The following is a 27,113-nucleotide window of genomic DNA, read 5'->3' on the forward strand; positions in this document are numbered from 1 at the left end:
GGAGAAGAGGTCCAGAGGACTGGTTTTGTTTGGTGACACCCTTGGGGGTCACATGTCACACACTGACCCACACTGGCTGGCCAGTGGGGTCTGTGGGGGGAAGGGTCGTCGCCAGGTGTGAGCCGTGAGGAACTGTGGAGTGAGAGTTCCTTTGTCCAGTTGAGCAAAGAAACATTTGGTCTCTTGAATGGTGAGACACAACAGGGCATTTAATGTACATTATATACTAATATCGTCATATATCGTATGTACTGTATATATGTGATAATATATCCCGTTATAGGTGACATATATGGCAACATCACTCTTGATATAGGGACATATCATATATTACATGTCTGTATGTGATGCACTATTAATATTGTAGAATAGAAAAGCAACTCATAATCGTGGACAGCCATCACTGCAGCTCTCCACTGATCTGGGCTTTATGTCAGAGCTTCCAGACGAAGCCTCTCCTCAGTGATAGTTTGTAAAGATGCAGCTAAAAGACTCTGAGACTGAGAGAAAACAGATTCTTTGGTGTAATGAAACCAGGACTGAGGATTTTGGTCAAGCTTAAAATTGGGTGTTCTTCTGGAAGTTTCTCCGTCTCCACACAGGATCTCTGGAGCTCAGAGTGACCATCAGGTGAGTTTTAATTTGCCTGTTCAGGCACACTTTGTTTTAGTTCCCTCCACTGTTATTGCTTCTTGTGTGTATGATCGATCTCTGTTCATTTTTTCTCTGCATGCCCTCATAAATGCACAATCAGCTGTTTTTGAAAATTAAATGCTATTAAATAGGATATGTCTCATCACTATTAAAAATGTTTTATTTCCCATGATGATCTGTCCCCAGTTAAATTGTGGAGGAGCATTTTTTTTATTTAATCAACACAATACTAACCATGTTTGAAAATCAGTTCATATTTCTGTCAATTATGATACACAGAAAGTTCCTATGTTATTTTAAAAGTTTTAATTAAAGTTTGGACCAGTTATCTGTCTGTTTCCAAACTGCATACACTGAATAATTGATCAATTTAGAGAAAAATCAACAAAATAAATAGATCATTAAGATATTCTTAGCTGCATCACATCAATGGTCAAATTATCAGTTATTGTGTGTGTGTGTTTGTGTGTGTGTGTTGTGACTCCCTCCCTCTCTCAGGCGAGATTTCCTGGTTACAACCAAATGTTTGGTTTTATAATAAGGTCAGACAACCTTTACAGTTTTATTTATATATTTATCAAAGAAAAAAATGATCAGCAACACAATGCCAAAGTGTTTTTCTGGTGGTTGACAGACTGTTAATGATCATCATGTTTCACAGGTGCTTCAGATTTTTTTTGGAGAAGCTGTATGTTTGACGGCGTGAACAGCCCTGGTGATGTTGCGCCGGCTGGTGGTGTTCAGTGGGACCGCAGTGGTCGGGGCTCGGGATACAGTGAGCAAAGCATGGTGTGCATCCAGGGCGCGGTCGCTGGTGTTCATGTCGTCCACCTGCTGACGCAGCTGAAGCCTCAGCTGCTGGTTCTGTCGGCTCAGGTCCTCTCTCTGTTTCTTCAGAGCATGTCGAAGCAGCAGAGCCGTGTTCACGCGCTGCCTCAACTGCTGCAGCTCTGGAAACTCAGATGACTCCTACAGAGAGAGACACAGAGCTCAGTTTGGCCTGTCTGTCTATCTGCCTGTCTGTCTGTCTATCTGTCTGTCTGTCTGTCCAACAGGAAGACCCCAGACCCAGCCTAGATCACAGCCTACCTTTGCAGGTTCCTCCTCCTCAGTCACAGATCTGTGATTCTCTGCTGCTGCTGATGATGATGATGTCAGGACCTTTTCATGCTTCCTCTCCAGCTTCCGACACATTTCAGCGACACGTAAAACCTTTTCCCCCTAAAGCAGCAGAGTGAGGTCAGAGTGAGAACAGATGGATCACACAGTTGTACTGTAGCTCTGTCAGCAGACAGACAGTGTGACAGATTTCACCTTGGCAATCACTGCCTGGAGTTTCCTGATGGCGTTGTTGCTCTGTATGGTGAGGTGCATGAGCTGCTTCCTGGCTGCTGAGCGACCCTGACTCAGCTGCTGGCGAAGCTCGTCAGTCTTTTTATTCACCTCGTTGCTGGAGGCCATCAGATCTTGTTCCTTTGACTCATTTTCTGTCTGACTGGAGTTCAGCTTCTCCCTCAGCTGAATAACTGATTCCTGGCAGAGCAAAGACACAAAGCGACAATAACACATCATATTTCATCATCCAGATGATCAGAAGAGTCCACAAGGATCATCTCCACCACTTTTCACTGTCACTGCAGCCAATCATCACACAGAAACCAGGAGACGAGTTCTTACAACTATCTGTGTGATTTTGTGCGACGTTGTACTTTGTGTTTGTATGTGTGTGAAGTACACAACTTTGCTCACTTTGTATCACTTTTAATCAATCCTCAGAATTTTTTTTGGAAAGTTTTGGAGGTAAAGACATAATAGGGCGCTGCAGGGATGGTGTCTTTCGGATTATTATAGAAAAGAAATGAAAGTTTCTGATCCTGACAGGTTTTGTTCAGCAGGATCATCTTCACTAATGAACACTACTTTATGATGTTCAAAATACAATCAGTAAAAAGATAATGTTAGGCTATAAACCAATTACACCAAAGACACATGACTTTAACATCACCAACACTAAACTTCAACGTGTAGTTTGATTTAGCTCTGACCTCCTCTACAAAAGCCTTTCCTGTAAAGGTGGACTGGTGAGTAAATCTGAACAACCTCTGTAGTCTCATTTAGACATTTGTTAGCAACTGAGATGTAAAAGCTTCATGAAATGAGGAGTGGGGTAATTACTGACTGATTTTATGTTGGAGAATGAAACGTTAATATGTCTTGAGCTTCTGTTAACCACAAACAACCTTATTCCTGCAGAACTACAGTATATATCTATATATGAAACACAAATGTGGCCGTGAATCGTATGCTTTATACATATATACCGTATATATGATATACCAGTCAACAGGTATAATAGATATATGTTCCCTCTCTGCCCTGACCTGCAGCTCTTTAACCTCCTTCATGTTTTCAGCTGTTATGTGAAAGTAAAGCTGCTCTCTGGTGACCAGGTTTTCCACCTCTTCTTTTTTTCTGCAGCAGAACAGCAGAGCCTCCTGGATCTGAAGACTCTCCTCCTTCAGCGTCTCCTTGCCATCCTGGACCAAAACAGTGAGAGGAAGAGACAGGAGACAAACCTCAGAGACTCAGTTGGGACACCTGTCATATACCTGACTCAGTAAGGTTGAGAGAACTGGTTGTGTGTGATACCCTCTGCTTTAGAGCCTTCTCATACGCTCCAATACAGTTACTGTGCAGACTGTGGATTTCAACCATCACTTCTTTGTGTTGCTGCTCCACAGTGAGCACTGCGTCTTCCAGATCAGCTCGCTGCTGCTGAGAGTGTGCTGACATCTGCTTCCTGAAACACACACCATTCACACATAGATTATGAGCATAATGAAGCAGTAGATAATCCATAATGGTTTTGGTGACACCTCCACTTGCACACAACAAATATCAACATCTAAACCTCTCTTTGTAGTCATTTTGTCTCTTTGTAGTCATTTTGTCTCTTTGTAGTCATTTTGTGTCTCTTTATAGTAAGTTAGTCTCTTTTTAGTCATTTTGTGTCTCTTTGCAGTTATTTTATCTCTTTGTAGTCATTGCGTCTCTTGGTAGTCATTTTGTGTGCCTTTGTAGTTATTTTATCTCTTTGTAGTCATTGTGTCTCTTTGTAGTCATTCTGTGTCTCTTTGTAGTCATTTTTTGTCTCTTTGTAGTTATTCAGTCTCTTTGTAGTCATTCTGTGTCTCTTTGTAGTCATTTTGTGTCTCTTTGTAGTCATTCTGTGTCTCTTTGTAGTCATTTTGTGTCTCTTTGTAGTTATTTTATCTCTTTGTAGTCATTGTGTCTCTTTGTAGTCATTTTGTGTCTCTTTGTAGTTATTCAGTCTCTTTGTAGTCATTTTGTGTCTCTTTGTAGTCATTGTGTCTCTTTGTAGTCATTCTGTGTCTCTTTGTAGTCATTTTGTGTCTCTTTGTATTGATTGTGTCTCTTTGTAGTCGCTGTGTCTCTTTGTAGTCATTCTGTCTCTTTGTAGTCAATCTGTGTCTCTTTGTAGTCATTTAGTCTCTCGGTTGTCATTCTGTCTCTTTGTAGTCATTTTGTGTCTTTTTGTAGTCATTTTATCTCTTTGTAGTCATTTTGTCTCTTTGTAGTGATTCGTTCTCGCTTTGTAGTCATTTTGTGTCTCTTTGTATTGATTGTGTCTCTTTGTAGTCGCTGTGTCTCTTTGTAGTCATTCTGTGTCTCTTTGTAGTCATTTAGTCGCTTTGTAGTCACTGTGTCTCCTTGTAGTCATTCTGTCTCTTTGTAGTCAATCTGTGTCTCTTTGTAGTCATTTAGTCTCTCGGTTGTCATTTTGTCTTTTTGCAGTCATTGTGTGAAATGTGTGGTCAGTAACACTGTGGTCAGTAGCAAAACAGTCAGCTCACTCATTAAACACACAGTCTTTGCCGTGATGCAGCTCCACTATAAATCACTGAAGGAAAACCTAAATGATGAGTATTTTGTTTTGTGTTTAGGGGAGCTCCTCAGACTGACCCCTCAGAGTTAAACCTGGAGCTCAGCTGCTGCATGCCATTCTCCCAGTGGTGCTGCACAAACATCATCCATTTTTCATGCAGAGCCCACAGATGCTCCAAACGTTGCAGGTGAGCCCGGCGCCCATGAGCCGACTGACGCTCCTTCTCCTGCAAGTCACACACCAGGTCCTGCACAACAAACAAGGAAACAGGAAGTGGTGTACTAAGAGCAAAGACGTTAATGTCAGTGTGAAGGACAGGTTGAATCGCGCAGCAGCGGCCCACCTTGATGACGCTGTCCAAGCCCTCCAGCTGCCGCTCAAAAGTCTGACTGAAGATAGAGATTTCTTGACGAAGCTCAGGGTCTCGAGTCTGACGGAGAATTGCCCTCCAGCCTTCATTCAGCTTCCGCAGGTTCTCTGCAGTGTTCTTCTCCTCCTTCTCCAACTTGTCCTGATCCACACAGAGAACAATGATGTGTTCAGTAGATAATGATGGAAGAGCTGATCGCCACAAAGTTTTCAATCATATATTACACACTTTGTTTGGCTGCTTTATTGATTTGCCGACATGTTAAGTAGACACCACTTATTTCTAACAAGAAGTAGCTGAAGTTTTAGTAGAAAACTCCCACGGGACATTTTGGAGAGAATTGATAGTTGAACCATTCATGAAATTTATAGAAGAAAATACATTTCTCAGAGTCACACTGGCCTCCCATCAAATTCAAAATCCAGGTGAAGATTCTGCTGATGACATTCAGAGTCTTGCATGGCCAGCTACTTGTCTGTATCAAAGAGCCACTGCAGTCATCTGATTCCAGGATTTTAAGCCCCTCTGATCAGGGTTTGCTGGGTGTTCCTCGCTCCAGGATCAAGACTAAAGGAGGATCCTGAAGCTCCTGAATATTGGAACTCTCTCCCATTGGAATCAGGAGTATTTGTGTAGACTTGTTTGTCTCATTTGTTCTGTTTATTTATTTTTGTGTGTTTGTTCTGTTTTATTGTGAAGCTGATAAAAATTAAATTAAATTAAATGTACTGATGCTACCTTCCCTGGTGTTGATCAGAGATTATCCTTAGAATCAACTAATTTTCATTCTGTGGAGATGTTTGTTGTTCCCGTTGTTTACCATGTATCCATTTTGGTCCTGTTTTAATCACTGTGTGATATTTGCATTGTGGGAGAGGAGAGAGGGGTTGGGGCACTTTGATCCATCACCAATGATTGCCCTGACTGTCACCTCCTTAACATCTGGTATCAAACAACTAAAGCCAATGACACAACCACATGTCAGTCCAATTCAGAGCTGAATAAAGCTAGCAGACGTTCATCTGGATAAACAGCTGATCACCAAAAGTATCAAATATAAAGCTTCTTATCAGCAGATTTTCTGGCTCTGAACTTATTTCAGAGTTATTGTTCAAATCCATAATACTGAAGCAGAAACTGTAGAAAAGACACAAAGACACAAGTGTCACTGTCTGAGCTGCAGAGAAACTGATAAACACATCCTCAAATGTTTCCAGTTTTTACAGTGTATACATGTGTATTACTTGCAAAGTTTTTTTTGTTTTGTTTTTAAAATGATACGCTGACAACACGTAGCAGGAAGTCCACATGGCTTATAGTTTTTTGCAATATATTTGTATATATTAGGATATTTTTTGTCGATTGATTTTTTTTCAATTCTACGTCGTTTCGTCTGACGATGGAGAAAATAATGCACACGAAGGAAGAACTCCTGGCTTTAAAGTTTACCAGATGTGGAGTTAAACATCCCATACTGGCTGAGCTGAAGAAGCCGTACCGTGGATGCAGAGCCGGGGCTAAGCTAAAGGCTAGGAAATGGAGATGTAAGCCTTTTCTACCATCGATCCTCATGGGAAATGTCAACTCCCTGGCTAACAAGTATGATGAACTGGAGGCACTTGTGAAGAGCCAGCGAGCACATTGTGAGTGTAGTCTCATGTGTTTCATGGAGACCTGGTTAAAGACAACACCCCTGACCGTTGTGTGGATTTACCCAGCTTTCACTGCAGTATGAGTGGACCGGGACGCCGGAGCACCCTGATGCATTCAATGCAATATCAGGGGTTTTTAACCATGTCACTCTCACCTCTCACCTGACTGGGTTCACTCAGTATGTTGACTGTCCCACAAGGGAAGGAGTCACAGGAAAATGATAACAGCAAGGACCGTGACCTTGATAGAATGGTTGAATGTACCACAGACAACATTAACTTCTGTATGGACACTGTAATACCAGCAAGGACTGTACACTGCTTTCCAAACAACAAACCCTGGATCACAAGTAACATCAAGACCCTCCTCAACCAGAAAAAGGAGGCCTTCAGGGATGGAGACAGGGAGAAGCTCAGGTTTGTGCAACATGAGCTGAAGAGAAGATTAAAGCAGGAGGATGACTACAAAAAGAAAGTAGAGAGGAAGCTGCAGCACAACAACACCAGAGAGGTGTGGAAGGGGATGAGGACCATCACTGGCTATAAAGAGAAGAACAGCCAGGCAACATCAGGTGATGTGGACAAGACGAATGAGTTCAACCTGTTCTACAACAGGTTTGACACAGCCTCACCTGTTATCTCTCCCCTGGAGCTTCTCCTATGGCATCTCTTCCACAACCTGACACTGCAGCTGCAACACCCTGGGATCAAGTCTCCCGTCCTTTACAGCGGAGGAGGTGAGGGTGGAGCTCAAGAGGCTACATCATGGAAAGGCAGCAGGCCTGGATGGTGTGAGTCCGAGGCTGTTAAAGTACTGTGCAGTCCAGCTGGCTGAGTCTCTCCAGAGGATCTTCAACTTAAGTCTAAAACAGGGAGGGTCCTGTTGAAAACATCATGTTGCGTTCCAGGCATAATTAGGGCGCCCAGCTGAGATAAATGACTACAGACCAGTGGCCCTCACATCACACATCATGAAGACCCTGGAGTGGCTGCTTCTCCACCTTCTGAGGCCACAGGTTCAACATGCACTAGACCCCCTACAGTTCGCCTACAAAGAACATATTGGAGTGGATGATGCCATCCTTTACATGCGCCACCGGATGAGCTTTACTTGGATGAGCCAGGTGGTTACATGAGGATTATGTTCTTTGATTTCTCAAGTGCATTTAACACCATCCAACCCCCCATCCTTAAAGACAAGCTGGAAGGGATGGGGGTGGATCCCTGCTTTACGTCCTGGATTGTGGATTACCCGAAAAGACGATCACAGTACGTCAGGCTGTGAACTGTGTCTCAGGGACAGTGATGAGCAGCACTGGGTCTCCACAAGGGACTGTTTTGGCTCCATTCCTGTTCACCCTGTATACGGCAGACTTAAAATACAACTCTGAGTCCTGCCACATCCAGAAATACTCGGATGACAGTGAAGGGATATGTTATCTTTGTGACTGTATGCATTGTATGATTAAAAAGGCAAATCAGCCTTGAACTGATGATTATGATTGTTTATGAACATTGTGACACTGATTGCCGTTTGAGATTGCAGAATGATGTACAGGGACAGACAAGAAAGTACGACATGTTTAGATAACAGGTTCAGGTCAGAGTGGTGTGAGGAGAGAAGAGGCGGAGTGACCCGGTTACACAGAGAATGTGTGTATAAGAATGAATGTCTGAAACAAGGAAGTACTGCATGCTGCTTAGACGAGACGAGAGCAGGGTGGTCCAGAGCTCTGTAAGCAATCTCAAACTTATCTGCTTGACTATACTTTTAATAAATTAGACGTGTTGAACTTTATCTGTTGTCCTGCATACTTCATCAAACGAATGCGCGAGTCCTGTTTGGTTATATATAAAAGGGTAAAATGAATCTGGACTCAACAACAGCTATTGTGGCATGTATCAGGAACGGGCAGGAAGAGGAGTACAGGGATCTGATGATGGCATCAGTGAATGGAGCGACAAGAACTGCCTCCTTCTAAACACCTTCAAGACCAAGGACATGGTCATGGACTTTAGGAAGTTTAGCCCCACCCTTCAGCCAGTCAACATTTGAGGGAAGGACATTGAGGTGGTGCACACTTATAAACACCTAGGTGTGCACCTGGACAGTGAACTGGACTGGTCCCTGAACACGGATGCCATCTACCAGTAGGGGGCAGAGCTGGCTCTTTTTCCTCAGGAGGCTCAGGTCCTTTGACGTCTGCAGTGAAATGCTGCACATGTTTTGTCAGTCAGTGGTGGCCAGTGGACTCTTTTATGCTGCAGTCTGCTTGGGCAGAAGCATGTCCAACATAAACACCAGGAGACTGGACAAGCTGGTCAAAAAAGCTGGGTCTGTGCTTGGCAGGAGTCTGGACTCACTCAGTTGTGGAGAGATGCATGCAATGTAAGATGGAGGCCATCTTGGACAATACCAGCCATTCTCTCCACAACATTCTGGCAGGACAGAGAAGCAGCTACAGCTGCAGCAAACGTCTCATCTATCTGCGCTGCAGAACAGAGAGGTTCAGGAGATCCTTTGTTCCCACTGCCATCAGGCTATACAACACCTCAGCCAAAGGAAGTGGACTAATCTAATTATTATTGTTTATTTATTATGAACTGTTTTTGTTATTATTATCAACAATGAGCTAATGGACACATGAATTTCCCCTAGGGGATAAAAAAGTATCTATCTATCTATCTATCTATCTATCTATCTATCTATCTATCTATCTATCTATCTATCTATCTATTTAATATTTTGATGATCATTTCCACCGTTGCATTTAAAAATAAATACAAATTTCTACATTTGAATTCAAATAACAAACAATATATAACATTCCATTATATTCACATAGGAATTTATAACAGGAACAAATTCTCCATGAAAAGTTCAAATGTAGTTTTTGTGCTTAAGAAATAAGTCAGATGTAAAATACATGATGACACCTTCTCTCTCCATCTTTAACCACCGCAGCTCTCTTCATTATAGCAGATTAGTAGAGATTAATAGAGATCAATGAGAGTTACCTTCAGAAACTGAGCGAGTGTTTCTTCTCTTTTCTTGGCCATCTCCTCCTCAGCCTGAGCTCTCTGCTGCAGGAACTCCAGCCTCTCCGTCCTCCCACCACCCTTACCTCCTCCACCTTTCTTGGCTTTTTTCGGCATTGTTGCCTCCTCCTGCTCGTCACTCTGACACTGCTTTCTTTAATATCTGACCATCAAAATTAGAACATCACTGTTAGAATCAAAGCTTTTAAGACAGACAATTTCAGCTGATAGGCGTCACGTGTAGCAGGTGGACCAGGAGTTTTTTAAATGGGCTCACAGGGTGGGTGTGGAGGGGCTGACAGGCCTCAGGGTACATTAGTGACACAAGTTTCCTTCAGCAGGTTGCACTAAATAATGACGTGCTGTAATACAGTGGCCTCAGAAAGTCCTCAGACCCCATCACTTGCTGCACTTTACTGTTTAAAATGTTCTTTAAATTGATTAAATCGAGTGATTTGGTCATGAAATTCACAAACCATATGATATGTGTTTATAGAGGTGCTCAGACTCAGGAGCTTCCTGTTTCCTCTGATTATCCTGCAGATGTCTCTAGTCCACCTGTGGTAAATCCAACTGATTGGACACACACGCCTGTGTACAGAAGCTCACACAACTTACAGTGCTCACCTTTTTTTTTTCAAAAATGTCTGAAAACATTTTTGCTCTGTTGTTTTACATGAAGAATTAAGGTCAGTTTAATCCATGTGAAGTTAAAGTGTGTGAAGACGTCTTGAAGTCAATATTCACGTCCTCACTACCTCTGTGTCTGCAGCCCAGTATCGAGGAAATAAACCAGAGCTGAAACCATTGGGTGATTCATTGGTAAGTTTATAAATAGAAAATGAATTGGAAAACCATTGTTTCAATCATTTTTCATGCAAGAACCCCAAAATATCTCTGGTTCAAGCTGCTTCTTTGTGAGATCATTCCTGAAAGTGAAAATCTTTGGACTGTTGGTCGATAGAACCAGGCTTCTGAAGGTGTCAGCTACACGTTATAGACAGAATCATTCATTAATGAACTGAGGAGTCCATAATCGTTAGCTCCATCCCTGTTCTTCACAGTCATTGGATGGTTTAACATGCACAACTATTGAATGTTGCACCAGCTCTCAACAGCTCTCTATTTCCTTATGACAACATCATTTCCATCCCTCCAGAGGTAACACAGCTCCATCAGCTACTGTCCTGGAAATGATCAGAGGTGATGTTTTACACAGATCAGAGAGACGTCTCGCTTTACTGCTGCTGTTGTTACATTAGTTTCACAGAGACAGACTTTGACTGTATCTTAGATATAACAAATAGTCAGACTTAAGACACATGCCGAATTCATCCATTGTAGTTTTTTCCGCAGCGAACGTAAACGTGCATTGAATTACGCGTTAGACGGGGATTTGACGGCAGCCCACCGGAGTAGTATTTAACGGTATTTAACGGCACCGTGCATGAAGTCTTTAAACTCACCTTTGAAAACTGAGAGAAAAACACCTATAAACCTGTCGCACTTTTTGCAGTCTGTAGCAGCAGGCAGTGTGTTTGTCTCTGGTCTCCATAGCAACGCCTCTATTCGTCAAGTATGTCACGTGACCCCTATTGTTATTTATTCATGTTTTTTCGTTTTCTTTTATTCTAGAAAAAGATACATTTAAGAAGACATACTGTGTGAGGGTCCTATTCAAGTAACATAAAGAAGTCCAACAATCGCTTCTGTCCGTCATACATTTAAAGTGATTTTGTGAATAGATTAAGTTCATTTTTCCAACCAGTGATATGGGGCTTAACCTTTAAATATTTGCATCTGTGAATAAAATGCCTACCTAACATAACAAAATTATTTATCAGAAAATCTAAATTCTCCTTAATAAGTGCTCCAGCTTTAACCCAGATCAAATTTAGTAAGTGTAGAAAAATGTCTTTGGATTATAGCTAGCTCTGAAACAAAGCCAAAACTCATGGACAGGTCCACACTGAAAGGAAAATATACTCTACAGTCTCAGTATCTCTGTCACAAAATCCACAGGGATTGTTCCAATTAAATGTTATATGCAAGAAGTGATTGGATGGATAGATGTCATTCAAAATTTGAAATGTTATTTCTTTGGCTTTAGGCAGGACTAGGATAAATAATGTTTCCTTATTTTCTTTGCCTCTTCATCACTGTATTCTTGAAGAAAACAAAGATCAATGTGGAAACCATGAGGCCAAAAGCCAAAACAGCAGTTTCCCTCTTTAACCTATGGATGTATAGTCATATATAGAGAGACTGACAAATATCAATATCAATATGTACACGGACAGAGAAGAGGAATGAATGAATAACATTTATATATTACATCACATTGACTGAAGTAGAATGTCAGTGAAAGGTGAGGTATAGTAAAAGTACTACTACAGTGTAGTATTTATATATGATATCACTGGATTATTACTCATGCATTAATGTAAAAATAACATTTAACTGTCGCAGGTGGGTCAGGTGGATGTAACTGTAACTATTATTTTCATTATTGATTAATCTGCTACTCATTTTCTTGACCTTCTGGAGCCTTGTCAGTTTAAACACACACACACACATATATATATATATATATATATATATATATATATATATATATATATATATATATATATATATATATATATATATATATACACATATATACACACACACACACATACACACATGAGTTACCCTGTTTGATACCCCTGAGCATCAGTGAATGCTCCCCTGCTCTGCCCCTGTGGTACCAGGCTCCTTCCCTTGCCCAGTTACTTTCCTTCCTGTTAGACTGGCCCCTGGATCCCTCTTCCGGAATCTCTCCTCCCACCTGACTCAGTTGTTTTGTTCTGCTTTAGGGTCATCTGAAATCCTAGAACCACCGACTCAGGAACAAGGGACATGTCGACCGGAACCCCCGACGCTGGAACAGCTGATATGTCAGCCAGGGAGGTCAACGACTAAATAGACACAAGGGAGGGCAAGGGTGATTGAACACAGGTGAAACACATTAGGGCGGTGCAGACAATCAACAAGGAGGGAAACAGGACAAAGACAGGAAGTAAAAACATCAAGAGACACAGGGAAAGTAACTACAAAATAAAGCAGGAAATGACCAAACACAAAGTGCAAACAACACAAAAGTTCGAACATAAAATGTCCGTCATGGCGACCCATGACAACAACGACATCTCCAGTCCGGGTCAGCAGTTCTCCTCCCCCACTGAGCACAGCCTGGGTCAAGTCCTGCTTCCCCTTCCTGAGTCACCGAACAGTTTGCCAGAACTTCCTTAAGGCCAACTGAAAGTCCTCCTCCATAGCGTGGCCGAACTCCTCCCACACCTGAGTTTTTGCTTCTGCAACTTCCAAAGCCGCCCTTTTGGACATCTGGTACCCGTCTGCTGCTTCTGGAGACCCCTTGGCCAGCCAGGCCCTAAAGACCTCCTTCCTCACTTTGACTGCTTTCCTTACTGCTGGCGCCCACCAGCGGATCCTTAGGTTGCCACCTCGACAAGCACTGATGACCTTGAGGGCACAGCTCCTAACTGCCGCCTCTTCAATGGAGGCTTTGAACAGGGCCCACTCTGACTATATGTCCCCAACCTCCCCCGGGATGCACAAGAAACTCTCCCGGAGATGTACGTTGAAGATCTCACTGACAGAGGCCTCCACCTATGTTCCCAGTGCACCCTCACTACACGCTTGGGTTTACCAGGTCTGTCTGACTGCCTTCTCCGCCATCTGATCCAACTCACCACCAGGTGGTGATCAGTTGACAGCTTTGCCCCTTTCTTCACCTGACTGTCCAAAACATATGACCGCAGGTCTGATGATACACATTACTGTTCAAAGACGCTTTGTACGTACACAATTACAGGAACACTGTTTCATCCATTTGCTAGTTCAGGCAAATAAGATATGACAGAGTTATCAGATTATGGTCCTGTGAATCACAGCTGAGCTGAAAACAGGAGTTCAGCTGTTAAAAGCTCCTGGTTCAGTCAGTGGCAAAGATGATTCACTAGAGTCAGTCCAAAATTTGTTGACAGAGCTTTGTTTGCTCATGCACTGAAGACTGAATACCTCCACTCTGAATCTCTTTCATCTGAGTATCAAACAGTAACCCCCTGTAGAGCTGAATTTAGATTTAATTAACACTTACTCCATTGTTGACCCAGAGTCACAAGAAAAGATGAATGAAAACTTTGATAGAAACATTTTAAAACTACTTTTGCCGTGTAGGCAGTTTTTCTTCTGTTGCTCCATATGTTCAGTATATTCAAGGCAAACCTCAGTTTTCTAATAATCTGTTAAATACTTTTAGAAGAGCTGTAGGAGAAGTTGGGAGGCAAATACATTCCCCATACTGCTGTGAAGTTTCTGTCAGTTGAACAAAGTCCTTTGTCGATGCCTGCCTTGCAAATAAAACTTTTCACTCACGCTGGCATTAAACTTATGTAGGCTTGATGTGGTTTCTGATTCAGTGACCCTTGTCACATTAATAATTAAGTTCAATAATAAAACACTTATTAATAACAGTGATGTCTGAGCTGTAGTGTACCCTGGACAAAGTCTGCTAAATCCCTCTCACACTGGAAATGAGGGTGAAGGTGAGTGCTGCCCCCTCACACATATCTTATCTCCCAGTTTACTTTTGTCAGTTATTCTTATTCTTATGTTTGTTCTAAGTGAAGTCATTTCCTCTTTTTTGGTTGACTCTAGTGATTGGTTTGTCAGTCTATATTATATCTTTGAAGAGTCGCACTGCAGGCAGAAGCAGAGTTGAGTTCCTATCATGAACCATAAACACCGTTGTTCTTTGTAGTGTAGAGTCAGTAGCAGTCTAATTATCATGTCTTCAGTCTCATCTGCACCTTTGATGCTTTCTTATCTCACCACTGGTCTGACAAACTGACAAGTGATAAAAACCTATCATAATATTCAGACTGCACATTCATTGTTTTCAACATTGAACCTCTGTACTCACAGTAATGTGTATGCAAAGCTGGGACTCATTAGTATCACACTGTAGGTCTTATACATTTATTCATAGTTAATTTCATACTGTATTTGTACAAAGTTCCTGCAGCTTTTTGTGTTGATATGAAACACTGCACTTGAGAGGGTTATTGTGTTAGACATTAACAGAAATACTATACTCAAAGCAAGGTATAAATCAAGTTTTGATATCAGAACAAAAACTAACATATCATACTGTTAGTGGTGCTGGAAAAAAGTGACACCAAGCTTTACGGTTAAACTGTGGTAACATGAGGGTTTGTGGAACAAAGCGTCGAGAAACTAGCAGGTTCAAATAAATAGACTGAAACAATGAGCCAGCACTCAGTGATTAGTACCAAGGTACTTGAATGCTTGTGTTTGCAATCTGCAAAATGTCATTTATTTCACAAGAAAATATGTTGTATCTATAATGATGATGACTCACATAGGTGAATGATTGTAAACACAGTGGATATAAGAGAACTTGTTCAGTCAGTTTAATGGCTGATATTTGAATCAGTTGTAATACACATTGTCTCCATTTGTGGCTCAGGGCCACACGCAGCACTTGCAGCTGTCGTCAAAGACAGATCCGCTCCCACACGGCCTCAAGTGGGAGACGCCGCCAACGCACATGTAGAAGCTGGCCTTGTCGTCTGGGTTGGCATACAGACCGTCAGGTTTGCCATTGCAGAAACCGGATCCTGGGGCGTGGGTGGTGGTAGTGGTGGTGGTGGTTGGGGAAGTGGTGCTAGCACCAGGTCTGGGAGTGGTGGTAGGGGGCAGTGGGGGCAGCTCTGGATAAGGGAGGGAGAAGAAATGTTTGTTACTGAATGGATTTGAAAGAATAAATGTCCATTAATGTTTGTCTATAACTTGACACTGAATAATCCAGGCAGCACTGCACATTATTATTCCAGTATATTTCAAGATGTGGGATATTGTCAAGGCTCACAGTCAGGCAGATAGAATCCCCGATGCCGTTATCTGCAGAATACTACTTTTTGGTACTGCATTTTTGTCCTCCGCCATGGAGGTTTGTTTGAACTCAACTGATTTGCACCGAATTTGATAGAGGGATGGCTCATGGACCAGAGAAGAACTCATAAAATTTTGTTGCAGATCTGGTCAAAGGGGCGGATGCAGGAATTTTTCACTTGACTTCACGAAATATTGTGAGACAGGATATTTTTTGACACTTAAATCAATTTCTCAAGGAATATTGTTTGGCTCTTGATGTAAAAAATCTGAAGTATTTGTGGTGTTAAGATCTATGACTTTGTACACTTTGGTGATAATAATCTGGATCTGGGAGAAGTGTAGGATTGCTTTGGCGCGGGTATGTGGTCTACTACCATATAGAAACCTTGAGGGAAATTTGCTTCTGATAGGATAAAAAAGTGATAACTGTTAACTCTGAAGAATCATGCTATAAACTTACCAATATTAAGAAGTTTATGAAGATGAGCCAGCAGAGGGTGGCTGCCCTGTCCGCAGAATCGTCCAGCAAAATCATCCAAATCAAGGGCCCACACAAAGGCACCACCAAACCTATGCTCCTGCAGGTAGCGTACCTATTGGAGCAGAAATAAAAAGACTGGTGTAACTATCTTGGACACACTGTGAATGTGATGTAAAAATATAGAGATGATGTTCCACCTACCTTGATCTCATAGCTCTCCATGTTGTCGAATCCCACCCACTCATTGTTCTTGGTGGCATAGGGAACTTTCTGATCCTCAATCCACTGAATGGTGGTGCCCTTCACAAAACCACAAATCTAGGCCAAAGACAACATGATAAGCCATTAAATCCATGTGCATGATGTCATAATGAGTTTACTTGAGCCTCATCTAAACCTTACCTCATAATAGGACCAGAATCCAGCTTCACGTGTGAATGGACCAGCCGATGCAGCACCGCTAGCTGGGGCTCCAATGCTACTGTTTGATGATGTCAGACGGAAGGTGCGACCATAAGCAGCGAATCCCATCCTCAGCTTCTCCACAGGGGCGCCATTGTCTCTCCAGTACTTCATGGCATAGTCCTGCAAAGGTTGATGGAAGAGGTGAAGTGAAGCTAAAGTAAAAAGTAGAGTCCAACTGATACTGTCTTTTTAAAACTGTCGACTGATATGTCGGGCTCTATTAAAAAGGTCCCATCCAGTTCATCTCTCTTTAGTCCACAATGTCTACTTACTGTGTTGAAGTAGATTAGGTCACCGAAGTCCTCAGAGCCACGGAAAAGAGGGCTGTTGTGTCCAGTGAACTGCTCCCAAGTTCCATGGAAGTCATAGGTCATCACATTGATGAAGTCCAGTTCCCTGGAAACAAACAGGTACAACAGAAATACTAATTTCAAAAACCTCTCCTTAAATCCCAGTTTTGTTCTTTCAGAGGCATTCAAGGAAACACACTCACTTGGCAATCTCAGCAATCTCATATCCACCATCGATGGTTCCCTTCCCAGCTGCAACTGCAGCAGTCAGCATGAGCTGAGGATTGCCAGTGGCCTTGGCCTCAGCTGCATAGGCAGCAACCAGTTCCTGCAAACACACATCGAAGAAATAAGAAAAAAGTACAGCATAATCTAAACTGCGTAACAGAAACTGTGAGTTGCAGGCTGAAACTAAAGAGAGATCTGTCCCCACCCTGCAGAGCAAAGTGAACCTCTGTTTGTCCTCTGGGGGACTTCCACGAGCACCAGGGTACTCCCAGTCCAGATCCAGACCATCAAATCCATGAGTCCTCAGGAATTTGATAGAAGACTGGATGAATGTCTGACGGTTGGCTGGAGTAGACACCATGATGGAGAACCTGCATGGAACAATGAGCTCTGTGAAACCTTTATGTAAAGCAAACATCCTTAATTAGGTTTCAGCAGCTGTTAACTTTTGGGAAATAACTGATTGTAGTTTTAAAGGCATGGATGATTAATATTGATTGGAAATTAGTTATGTTATTAATACATTTTCATTTTTACGTGTTATCTTGATATCTCCTAAACCATATTATCTGGTTAACTATGCAGTAAATCACCTAGATGTAATTAGAAGTGGCTAGGTGCTAGCTTGGTTTAGCTAGCTATCAAAAAGAAAACTGTTATATCTAGCTTGCATTTGTCACAATAAAAATTTCGTTGGACCTTCAGGATGTTTCAACAATGTAACTACACAGAGAGCAAAATTATTCTGGCAAATATTTGGTTTACATATTGAGTTTCTCGTGGCTCAGTCTACGCCTGGTTTTGACTGTCTGGCCCACATACAGCATGATTGTCAGATGCTACTTGCACATCTGGACTAGTTCTGGCACACACAGAAAATCTTGGCTGTCAACACAAACCCAGATGTGTAAGTTTAGGGGCCAGAGTCGATTTGAGGTTTCATTTTGCTATCTGGGTTATAGGACATTGCTAACATAACTCCTAGCACTATGTACCTGAATACAAACAACTGATATTTTGTGTTTATGGTGTAAAATGTTACTCACTGTCTTGAACCAAAGTTCCAGCCACCAACAGCCAGCAGAGTCTTCAGATGAGGATTCCTGGAAGCAGCAGAGAGGATCGATTAAATTTCCATCTGACTTTATTCAAGCATGTAATTGCTTGAAACAGGCTCAAGTGAAAGAGGTGCATTTGCATTTTACAGTTGGAAACATCTTCAAGCTTGAATCAGCAACATCACCCTGCTGAAAGCTTCTTCTGAAGGCACTGAACTTCTCTTAGTTCATGGATTCTGTAGCTTAGCGTGACCTCTACAAGGGTACCTCATCTTTTGCCACTTACTTGGTCTTCAGAGCGTTGAAGGACTTGTAGAGGACGTCATCATTCCACTCGTAGGTAACCAGCTCGTTGTTATGGTTGATGATGGAGAAGGCATAGATCAGAGTGGTGCAGAGGAAGGGGTCCACATCTTTTGGCATATATTTGCCCTCACCAGGTCTGTACTGGGACCAGTTGGTGAAGTAGCACACCATCTGGGTGGCAGATCCTGTGTTGGAGTGAAGGATCGTTAAAGAGGCATTGATTACAGTAATGATATAAGAGTGAAACATCAAATCAAATGGTGAGTATTAGGACTTACCCAGCTGGCAAATCACCAGACATAAGCCTAAAGAACATACATAAGAAGAAAAAAAGGTTAATGAAGAATAATTTGCGTGTGTGTATACATACATACATACATACATACATCATTATGAACTACCTGCAAGAATAGTGAGCCTGGTCATCTTCAATTCACTTCTCACACCTTCACTGGATTACTACAAGTAACAACAAAAAACAGACCAAGGTCTATGAGTGAAGCAACACAACAAAGCCACCATTCTCAAGATAATCACAATCAAAATGATAACTTTCTTTCCCTTGTGAACGTACCTTGAGATCAGTTGAGAGACCCAAACTACAGCAGCAACTTTTGTTCTTTTATACAGCTGATTGTGCCTGAAGGAAGGAGGAGGTGCAGCAGCCTTGTCCAATCAGAGTTCAATAACTGTAATGATTATTAGAAAATGATTTGATAAGATCTTGCAAACTAAGTGCTGTTCACAACATGCACTCGACACATGACCTGGTTGTAATTTAGGTCAGTGGAAATATCACTCATTATCATATCGTTAATCACCAACAACATCCTTTGAGCTCTGTGGATCATAGTCCTGATATTCGACTTTGGTTTGACTTTAATGTCTTTTTCTTATGTTTGTTACTATTTGTTATGTTATGTTGTCATGGTAACTTGACTAGAGATTAAAAGGTAAAGTTTAAACAAAATCCATTAATATATTATTCAGAGTAAGACTAGTGAAGAACTCATTAATCATAAAATGAAACTGACAGATGATGTTACGTCATCTGTTTGTTCTTGATTTCATTGAAACTGTATGAAATAACAACTGTGTGAAAATACTTAATTTTGATATCTTTATTTATACAGCACTTTTATTAACAAAGTTACAAAGTGTTTAACAGAAAAATAAACCAGAAGGCAAGGCCAAAGAGCCTGAGTAGAGTAAAAAGAGTAGAACAGCTTAAATAAAAACACACACAGTGCTTATATCAACATGCAAAATTATTTGACAATAAGTGAAAAGAAGCAATAAAATATGTAAAAGCAAAATTTGGGATTAACCAATAAAGGAGGAGAAGAGTTATCTCATTTCAGCTGGAAGAGCGCTCCAGAGTGTCAGGGCTCGAACATAGCGAACATCCGGTCACCCTTTGTCAAAAACCTTGACCTTGAGGTGACCAATGGGTCTCCCTCTGCAGATCTCCATTCTCTGTTGGGCACATACCATGTCAATAAATCAGAGATGTAATTGGGGGCAGAGCCATTTAAAGCCTTAAAAAATCAGTAATAAAATTTTACAATATATCTAAAAGTAGGGAGGAGAGCACTGGAGTGATGTGATTGCAGCTGTTCCAGCAGCAGCATTTTGTAGTAGCTGAGGAGGGAGGATGAGGCCTGCTGATGCCCGGATAAAATGCATTACAATAATCAAGACGAGAGTGAATATGAAAATGGACATCTTACTGGGACAGCTGGGAGCATGTTTTTAAAGATGATTGGATATTTTACACTGGAGACAGAGACGCACTCTGGAAAGATGAGGACAGAGAGGGAACTCTTCACCAGAACTGAACCAAGGATTTTTACACAGTGTCTTAGACCACCAGGTCACCAGGATTCCCCGGAAGTACAAACATAATAAACTGATTAATAAGTGTTTGTATTTAGAAATGTACTTCCTTTTTTATATTTTCTTATAAATGTATGATTTTCCAAATAAATTCATGCTGTATTTCAAAGAAATCAACTTTTTGTAAAAGTTTTTGAACTCACTACCACTGAAAGCAGCTACTGATAAACTTGTTTTGACTGATTTGACAATGATAATCAAAACAAATAAATATGATTCATCATGAAATAACCAGTTCTGTTCTAATTCCTAGCTTCAACTAAAAGGGCACTCAGAGAGCGCAGACCACCACCACAACCAATATCAAACAACATACAGCAGACTCTGGCCCCTCCCCCATCCTTCCAGCAAGTCTGGTGCAAATCATTTCAGTTGATTTTGTGTGATCCTGCTGACAAACAAACTGACACAGGTGAAAACATGACCTCCTCGGTGGAGGTAATTACTTTATCTCTCTCCTTTGTTGAACACAGGCCGTGACCGTTGACCATCAAGATGTTCCACAGACTGCCACTTGTCTTTATGCTCCACAATAATCTCTGATTGACACTGAGATAAGTTTGGAGCTGACTGTGGCACCTTGGGATACACAGAATGGTGTGAACAGCTGTACCATTTATAAACGTGTATAAACATGGAGACGTTACATCTACAGTGACAGAATAAAATATTCACTTCAGTGTGACAGTTTCATATGACTGCTCATACTTCAAGACTAAAAAAAGAAATGTTGTTACAGTTAAAGATGTGATGATTCAACCCAATAGTTATATAACATCATGTATTGAAGTAGAAGTAGAGCTGAAACTTACACTGATGTTTTATCTATAAATCTACACATTTAATAAATGGCAAATGAACTGTATATTTATTTTATAAAATCATTGAAATAATTAATTCAGTGTATAATCTCAACCATTGGTCTCGTTTAAATAAAACTCTTGCATTGTACCATTTTAGTCATTGGTTTAAAGGGATACACTCAGTTTTGCATGATCTATCGCTGGCTACTTTGTAGTTTGATTAGCCTTTTTTTTAAGTCATTTTGGACTGAAACATCTGCTAAATGAATGCAGTGTTATGGGATGTAAAAGTAACACAGCAGTCCTTTGAAGCAGATATATCTACACAGCAGTGATTTGAAGGTGCACTATTATACAAAGGTGCCAGGCTTTAACCTACATCCAGTAATACTATACTTCATCCTACCTTTAACCTTTGGCTCAGCTTGTGTTAATGTGTTGTGTTTTTTCCACACCCAAGCAGGACTCCTTACACTTTGTTTTTAACTTCAGAAATGATATTAAGGAATTTGAGTGAATGCCACCACTGCCAGTTAACTTGTTGGAGAGCAGACCTACTCACCTCCAGACCAGTGGAGTCAGTCTAGCTCCAGTTTTAACACTTTATCTGCATATTTATTCTGTCAACATTTCTACAATCGATATAATTCTTCATATGTAACATGTAGAAATGAGGAAGATGAGGTGAAAAGGTGTTTTTGTTTTGAATTATTTATCAGACAAGTTTTTGATTTGTCATCATATTTTTATTCTGATGGAACAGACGTGTTCAAAATTTCACTTTTGACGTCCAATTTACAAGCTTTTTTCTAAAATCACAGTTACAGCCTAATCAAAAAGAACAAAAAAGATGTTTCTCCAGATGCATTCAGCTTGTTTGGTCAGATCTCAGATGTCAGACAGTGACAGTCCTCCACACTTAGGGCCACACACAGCACTTGCAGCTTTCCTCGAAGACAGTACCGTTTCCACACTTCCTCAGGTAGGTTCGGCCACCTGCGCACACGTAGAAGCTGGTCTTGTCATCTGGGTGGGCATACGTGCCATCGGCCTTGTCTTTGCAGAAGCCACGTCCTGGAATAGGGATGGTGGTCCTGGTGGACGGAGCGTTGGTGGTGCTACTGGGTTTGGGCGTGGTGGTGGAGGCTGGTGCAGCAGTGGTAACAACTGGTTTGGGTGTTTTGGTAGCGACTGGTTTTGTGGTAGTAACACTAGGTTTCTTGGTTGTGGTCGCTGGAAGTGGAGGCATCTCTGTGAGAGTTGACAGACACAGAAAGACAACATTATACCTAAAGTTCAGATACGAATTGAATTAAGGTACCACTGTAGTTCCCTAAAACATTGCGCATATTAACTTGCTTATTCTTGTCTTGCCTGAAAATCTGGGTAAACATTGGATCACCAAAAAGAAGAGATGCAAGACTCACCAATGTCGAGGAGTTTGCGCAGATGGGACAGCAGAGGATAGTTTCCCTGTCCACAGAACTCTCCTTTAAAGTCATCCAGATCCAGTGCCCACACAAAGGCACCGCCATACTTCATGTTCTTCATGTACTGGACCTGTGGATTGAACAAGATTAGTCACAAAGTAAGGAAAATTAATTCTGTCTTGAGTTCCACTGTGCAGTTTAACCCTCAGTTGGTAATCCCTATGTATAGATGTTCCACCTACCTTGATCTCATAGCTGTCCCTGCTGTCAAATCCCACCCACTCATTGTTCTTGCTGGCATAGGGAACTTTCTGGTCTTCAATCCACTGAATGGTAGTGCCCTTCAGGAAGTTGCAGACCTGAGGGAACAGATTATGGAAATGTCATTGGATTGTTCCATGGTCTGTTTCCTCTACTTGTGTTAGAGAGATGTTGTATTTCATTTTGTTCACACTTCACCTCGTAGTAGGACCAGAATCCAGCTTCACGTGTGAATGGACCAGCTGATGCAGCACCGCTAGCAGATGCTCCAATGTTAGTGTTTGATGATGTCAGACGGAAGGTGCGACCATAAGCAGCGAATCCCATCCTCAGCTTCTCCACTGGGGTGCCTTGGTCTCTCCAGTACTTCATGGCATAGTCCTGAAATAGGAACGTAGGAAGTCTAGAGACAAGAGGCCTAGACTTTTTTATGAACAGAATCAACAGGCTATCCTCATGTTTTTTGTTAAAAGGCCATAAAGTTCGGGAACTCGTGAGAGGTAAAGCGGAGAGGTTGAGGTATCCTGTTCTTTTAGATGAATCTGTCAAGCTACAAATGTACTGGATCCTACATTTCCCATAAAGCAACCAATTGTATTTTTCATGTTAAACACTCCCTGTGTGGTCAGTTCCCGCTTTTTCTAAATTCAACAACCCCATTTTGTGAAGATATGTTCACACTGGACTGTCAGGGCTGCTTTCAGTCTGAACACCTGTGAACTATTTCTAGTCTGAAACCCATTATCACTCTGCTGTCCTCAGAGTTATTTTGTCAGTCACAGAAGACTTAATATGTAGTTGTAGCTGAGTAGTATTCCTCATAATCAGTAACAGGCCTTTCTGTGTAAAACCAGTTTGGCTATTTTAAATATTGTACCAATCTGCTATAATAATGTCTTTCATCAATATTTAAGGCTCCATAGCTCTACTGGGTCTCTTACGGTGTTGAAGTAGATAAGGTCACCCTTGTCCTGTGAGCCACGGTACAGAGGACTGTTGTGTCCAGTGGATCGCTCCCAAGCTCCATGGAAGTCATAGGTCATCACATTAATGAAGTCAAGGTGCCTGGAAATGTGTATGGAACACTGATTAAGACCAGCTACTGAGCCAACCAATCAATAACAATGACTGATTAAAAGTAACAGAATTTTCAAAAAAAGGCTGCAGTACTTGGCAATCTCAGCGATCTCATATCCAGCATCAATGGTTCCCTTCCCAGCAGACACTGCAGCAGTCAGCATGAGCTGAGGCTTACCGGTGGCCTGGGCCTCAGCTGCATAGGCAGCAACCAGTTCCTGCAGATGAAGACAATTAATAAGACATGGTGTGTGTGTGTGTCTGTATGTCTGTCTCTGTGTGTGTGTGTGTGTGTGTGTGTGTGTGTGTGTGTGTGTGTGTGTGTGTTATTGATACAATACACTGTATCTGTTCCCTGTGGCTCAAGAGTTTATGACCCACCTTGCAGAGCAGACTGAATCTTTTCTTGTCCTCTGGGGGACTTCCACGAGATCCAGGGTACTCCCAGTCCAGATCCAGACCATCAAATCCATGAGTCCTCAGGAATTTGATAGAAGACTGGATGAATGTCTGACGGTTGGCTGGATTGGACACCATGATGGAGAACCTGCAGGGAAATTAGCTTGATGTTAACTAGAACTAAAAACTAAGAGAACTCATGCAACATATAACGAGATTAGCTTCTGTGGCAGTAGTTCATGTGACTTATTCTTATTGACTTCCAACACAAATACACATTAAGTGCAGTGCATTATTATAAATTCAAAGTAATACTCAGTTGTTGTTTTGTCAGAATCTATGAAGTTAATGTGACTCATAGGTTTAGAGTTGTAACAGCCTGAATTTGACTGTTTTGATACATGAAGTCACATAACGCATGTTCACACTAAACACATGATCATCTCACACAACTTGACACAGTTGAGTTCTTTTACTTTTCCAAAGGTAAAGGATTTCCTAATATTTTTAAACTAATCTTTTACAGTGTGAGATTCCAGTCCATATCCAATGTCAGAGATTTTTCAAAGAAGCTAAATTTCACTGAACAGAGCAGAAATACTCACTGAGCTGAGCCAAAGTTCCACCCACCAACAGCCAGTAGTGTCTTCAGACCAGGGTTTCTAGAACACAGATGTGATGTCATATGATTTGCATGATAGAGAATATTTGAGTCAACAAAGGCTTGTTGATCACACAGCATGTGAAAACAGCCGAACAGAGAAATGTTCCCATTATTAAAGTTCACATTTCAGTTTCAGTCATTTACACTCAGATTGAAGCTTCAGCAGCAGAGAGAAGATTTTACACTGTGGAAAGTTCTTACTTGCTCTTCAGGCCGTTGAAAGTCTTGTACAGTGTCTCGTCGTTCCATTCATAGGTGACCAACTCGTTCTTGTTGTTGATGATGGAGAAAGCATAAATCAGATGGGTGCACATGAAGGGATCTACATTCTGGGGCGTGAATTTCCCAGTCCCAGGTCTGTACTGGGACCAGTTGGTGAAGTAGCACACCATCTGGGAGGCAGTGGCTGGAGACCAGTGAGAGAAAACTTGTGGTCAGCATTCAGTGCAGGAATGCATTCAGTCTCTATTATTTTCAGACATGTAGTCAGTGTCAGTACAAACTTCACAGTGCCCAAGTTCTATTTAGATTTAACTTACCCAGCTGGCACATCACCAGGCAGAGACCTACAGAGAGGAACACACTCAGATGCATTATTTATATTTTGAAACAGATAAAATAAATATTGATCAATGTCATTTATGAATGCATTATGGTGATGTAAAGCACTGAGGTCTGACAAGAGTTTACCTGCTAGAACAGTGAGCTTGGTCATCTTGATTTCAAAGCTCACAACTTCAACTTCAACTTTCTGAGAAACAAAGTAATAAAAATGATTATAATATGATCACATATTTACAGATATGAGCTCTGAAGCAGTTTCATCTTGGTGCTTCAACAATTCCTCTTGTGATGCTGAAGATCTTTAGAGCTTGATGTTTATAATACAATCAAGCTAAGTTCCTTCAGTTACCTTAAGGATCAGTCACCCTTTTCACAGCAGACATTCAGCAGGAAAATCACAGGTGCACTTGATAATATTAAAAATGGCTGCATTCCATTTAGGTGAGCTCCAATTTCAAGGTGCTGGTGCTGTGCCTGCAGGCTCACTGTCTGTCTGAGACACTAGATGGAACTGAGCCGTCCTTAAAAACATTTGTTCACCCTTTTCTGCTTTGACCACTCAAAATTTCTGCTGTGAACTGTTTCACATTATTTCAAAATCATTATAATGACAACAACATAACTAACAACTGTGGCATGTTCATAATGACATTACTGAAGAAATGCCTTAATGATTCAGATCTTTGACTGCAGTTCAGTTTGTGAGCGTTCAGAGCACTTTCCCTGTCACAGCCAATAAGCCCCTGGTTGCAGGTGTTGCAGTTTAACTGCCACATTTCTATTCCAGCCCTAAATACAATGTTAGATGACAAACACACTCAGAGGAAACCAGAGCATTCACTTCGGAGCTTAGTGCTTACAGTCTACAGTCAGGTAGAGAGGAAATGAACTGTTGCTGCTGAATTCCTTACCTTGGGATCGCCAAGGAACCAGTGAGTTCTCCGGCTTTTTATATACAGTACATCAGCACCTGTGGAGGAGGGAGGTATCAGTCCTCAGATGTCCTGTGGGCAGTCATGACACATCGAGTATAGAAAAAGGGATAAGATAAGTAACTTCAGATATCAGCTGACATATGATGATAAGCTATAGTATATGGTATAGCGATAGTGCAACAAAGCAGCACATTACTTAGAAGACATCAGGCCATGTTACACACATACTGAGGAAGATGATTACAGATGAGGAAGGCCCAGTTAACATTGAGAGGCAAATACATGAATGACAGGAGAAGAATATCACTGTTCATTATTCTTATAAGAAGGATTTAATTGAGTCAAGACAAGGTTAGTCTAGCTTAGAATAATGACTTAAAGCAGGGGAAACAGCTAGCCTGGCTCAGTCCAAAGAGAAATTATTATTAAACTAATTGTCTCTGCATGTATCCTATTTCTTTAACCTACAATTGAAAAATTATATATATATATATATATCTGCCCTTGGATACAGGGAACGTACAAGCATGTACCAGATCTTTGCCTTCATGTCGATGATAATAAGGTTGTGGAACATGATTTGGTTAGGTTAAGGCAAAAAACCTCCTTGGTTACATTTTAGGAAATTTGCAAGTTTGCAAGTTTACTGTGC

At 41.4% G+C, this 27,113-nt stretch overlaps 3 protein-coding genes across 3 annotated transcripts; all 3 read right to left on the reverse strand.

The window, feature by feature from the left end:
• Positions 1-948: 948 nt before the first annotated feature.
• On the reverse strand, positions 949-11,180 carry LOC130184517 (dynein regulatory complex subunit 2-like). The gene is made up of 9 exons (XM_056400467.1): positions 11,089-11,180; positions 9,602-9,785; positions 4,905-5,072; positions 4,639-4,808; positions 3,304-3,454; positions 3,036-3,191; positions 1,969-2,187; positions 1,744-1,875; positions 949-1,623 (listed from the first exon to the last, which is right to left on the reverse strand). Exons 2-9 carry the CDS (start codon positions 9,737-9,739, stop codon positions 1,321-1,323), a joined length of 1,437 nt encoding a protein of 478 aa, XP_056256442.1. The 5' UTR covers positions 9,740-9,785; positions 11,089-11,180; the 3' UTR covers positions 949-1,320.
• A 3,916-nt stretch (positions 11,181-15,096) lies between these two features.
• On the reverse strand, positions 15,097-18,887 carry LOC130184197 (acidic mammalian chitinase-like). The gene is made up of 11 exons (XM_056400071.1): positions 18,834-18,887; positions 18,711-18,737; positions 18,413-18,617; positions 18,115-18,171; positions 17,274-17,439; positions 17,044-17,168; positions 16,823-16,946; positions 16,488-16,670; positions 16,287-16,403; positions 16,065-16,197; positions 15,097-15,420 (listed from the first exon to the last, which is right to left on the reverse strand). The coding sequence occupies exons 1-11, from the start codon at positions 18,856-18,858 to the stop codon at positions 15,173-15,175; spliced, it is 1,410 nt and encodes a 469-aa protein (XP_056256046.1). The 5' UTR covers positions 18,859-18,887; the 3' UTR covers positions 15,097-15,172.
• Positions 18,888-21,933: 3,046 nt separating this feature from the next.
• Positions 21,934-25,677, reverse strand: LOC130184604 (chitinase-3-like protein 1). The gene is made up of 11 exons (XM_056400579.1): positions 25,653-25,677; positions 25,502-25,528; positions 25,164-25,368; positions 24,904-24,960; positions 24,281-24,446; positions 23,993-24,117; positions 23,764-23,887; positions 23,021-23,203; positions 22,804-22,920; positions 22,559-22,691; positions 21,934-22,382 (listed from the first exon to the last, which is right to left on the reverse strand). The coding sequence occupies exons 1-11, from the start codon at positions 25,675-25,677 to the stop codon at positions 22,051-22,053; spliced, it is 1,494 nt and encodes a 497-aa protein (XP_056256554.1). The 3' UTR covers positions 21,934-22,050.
• Positions 25,678-27,113: the final 1,436 nt, after the last annotated feature.

Source organism: Seriola aureovittata, chromosome 2, assembly GCF_021018895.1.
Source record: "Seriola aureovittata isolate HTS-2021-v1 ecotype China chromosome 2, ASM2101889v1, whole genome shotgun sequence".
Classification (NCBI taxonomy): domain Eukaryota; kingdom Metazoa; phylum Chordata; class Actinopteri; order Carangiformes; family Carangidae; genus Seriola; species Seriola aureovittata.